Genomic DNA, 2,492 nt, shown 5'->3' on the forward strand with positions numbered 1-2,492 from the left:
AGCCTGGCCCAGGGAAACCGAGCATCACAGCTGGTGCCAGCCCTGGCTGCCCTGGCAACAGCCTTGGGAGCGGGTCCCTGGCTGGGGGCTGTGGGAACCTCTTCCCTCTGGGGCGCAGGGACAGGACTGCAGGCAACGGCTGGAGCTGACTCGGGGCAGCTTTGGCTTGGATCTCAGGAAAAGGCTTTTCCCCCAGAGGCTGCTGGGCCACTGAACAGGCTGCACTGTTGCCCCTCAGTGTGAAATCCTCTTCACTGATCAACAGAACCATTATCAGGGAGCTCAGTAAAAGACAGCACAATAATCTAGTACAGGAGCCTCGCAGAGCTCCTTGAAAAATCCCTTAAATTCACAATAGATATTTCATGCAGACTGGCTCCAGGAGCCCCAAACTCTGTATTAAACACACAAAATCTGCAAAAAAACACCCAGATATGGTAGCAAACCTAAGGAGATTCTTGGAATTTCTGGGGGAAAACCTGGGAAAAATGGCTGGGAATGACTAGTAAAAAAAAAATCTGTGGAAAATCTGGCTGTAAAATGGCCAAAATCTGCCCCAAAATTGCATGGGAAGTGGCCCCAAGAGCCCCAAAATCTGCACCTAAACATCCAAAATCTGCACTAAAATACCCAAAATCTGCACTTTAACACCCAAAAATGTCCCCAAGCTCTGGGAGATTCCTGGGATTTCTGGGGAAAAAATGGAAAATATGTTGGGATACACAGAGAAAGAAATCCGAGGAAAATTGGAGCTACAATGGCCAAAATCTGCTCTAATCCATGTCACAGAGCCACAGAGCAGCTGTGATGTCACAAAGGGGCTCTGTGACAGCACAGAGTGGGTTGTGTGAGGTCATAGATTGGGCTATGACATCACAGAGTTTGTTGTGTGAGGTCATTGAGCAGCTACAGCATCACAGGGGAGTGTGTGACATTGCAGAGCAGGATGTGACATTTTGCTGTGGCTATATGACATCATAGAGAGGGCTGTGAAGTCATAGATTAGGTTGTGACATTACAGGTTGGCTGCATGACATCACTGAGTGAGTTGTGTGACATCATTGAATGGGTTGTGACATCACAGAGCTAGCTGTGACTTCATAGAAGGTGAGTCTGTGACATCAGAAAGTGGAATGTGACATCACAAAGTAGTAACACGAGAAAAAGAAACAGGAAAGGTCCCAATGAAAAAATATACAAATAGGAAAAAATGTCTGAGACTGTGAAGAGTTGTATTCTGAAGCCTCTGGAGCAGGAAATAAGGAGTTTATTGCTTCTGAAAAGATCCAGGCATCATTTTCCTCAGGGCATCCTTGAGCTCCAGGTTCCTCAGGCTGTAGATGAGGGGATTCAGGGCTGGAGTCACCACTGAGTACAGAACTGTCAGGGCCAGATCCAGGGATGGGGAGGAGATGGAGGGAGGCTTCAGATGGGCAAATAGGACAGTTCTCACAAACAGGGAGACCACAGCCAGGTGAGGGAGGCAGGTGGAAAAGGCTTTGTGCCGTCCATGCTCAGAGGGGATCCTCAGCACGGCCCTGAAGATCTGCACATAGGAGAAAACAATGAACACAAAACAGCCAAAAAATGGACAGGCACTAACAGCAATGAGCCCAAGTTCCCTGAGGTTGGAGTGTGAGCAGGAGAGCTTGAGGATGTGTGGGATTTCACAGAAGAACTGGCCCAGGGCATTGCCATGGCACAGGGGCAGGGAAAATGTACTGGCTGTGTGCAGGAGAGCATTGAGAAAGGCACTGGCCCAGGCAGCTGCTGCCATGTGGGCACAAGCTCTGCTGCCCAGGAGGGTCCCGTAGTGCAGGGGTTTGCAGATGGACACGTAGTGGTCGTAGCACATGATGGTCAGGAAGGAAAATTCTGCTGTGATGAAGAACATAAAGAAAAAGAGCTGAGCAGCACACCCTGTGTAGGAGATGTTCCTGGTGTCCCAGAGGGACTTGTGCATGGCTTTGGGGACAGTGGTGCAGATGGAGCCCAGGTCACTGAGGGCCAGGTGGAGCAGGAAGAAGAACATGGGGCTGTGCAGGTGGTGGCCGCAGGCTGTGGCGCTGATGACGAGGCCGTTGGCCAGGAGGGCAGCCAGGGAGATGCCCAGGAAGAGGCAGAAGTGCAGGAGCTGCAGCTGCCTCGTGTCTGCCAATGCCAGCAGGAGGAAGTGGCTGATAGAGCTGCTGTTGGACATTTCTTCACTCTGCCCATGGAGTCCTGTTGAAGGAGGACACAGTGACAAGACAGGGGAGACTTTGCTGAGCAATGTCCTAGCCCTTTCTCCCAGCCCTGCCCCTGCTGCTCTGTGCCACCCAATTCTCCTTTTCTCAGAGCCCTTCCTGCAGCCCCGTGCCTGGAGCTCTGCTGGGATCTGGCCCCGTGGCTGTGCCAAGCAGGGGCTCTGCCCATGGACACCGAGGGGTCAGCTCTGCTCTGCAGCAGTGGGGTCATGGGGACAGGGACAGGGGCCAGTCCTGGGGTTGGAC

At 52.1% G+C, this 2,492-nt stretch overlaps 1 protein-coding gene across 1 annotated transcript; it reads right to left on the minus strand.

Annotated features, from left to right (window-relative positions):
* Positions 1–1,267: 1,267 nt before the first annotated feature.
* On the minus strand, positions 1,268–2,200 carry LOC310923519 (olfactory receptor 14J1-like; the record flags this gene model as incomplete). Its single annotated transcript, XM_083885489.1, has 1 exon — positions 1,268–2,200. One exon carries the CDS (start codon positions 2,198–2,200, stop codon positions 1,268–1,270), a length of 933 nt encoding a protein of 310 aa, XP_083741615.1.
* Positions 2,201–2,492: the final 292 nt, after the last annotated feature.

Source organism: Zosterops lateralis (assembly GCF_965231275.1).
Source record: "Zosterops lateralis genome assembly, contig: HAP1_HAP1_SCAFFOLD_79, whole genome shotgun sequence".
Lineage (NCBI taxonomy): Eukaryota > Metazoa > Chordata > Aves > Passeriformes > Zosteropidae > Zosterops > Zosterops lateralis.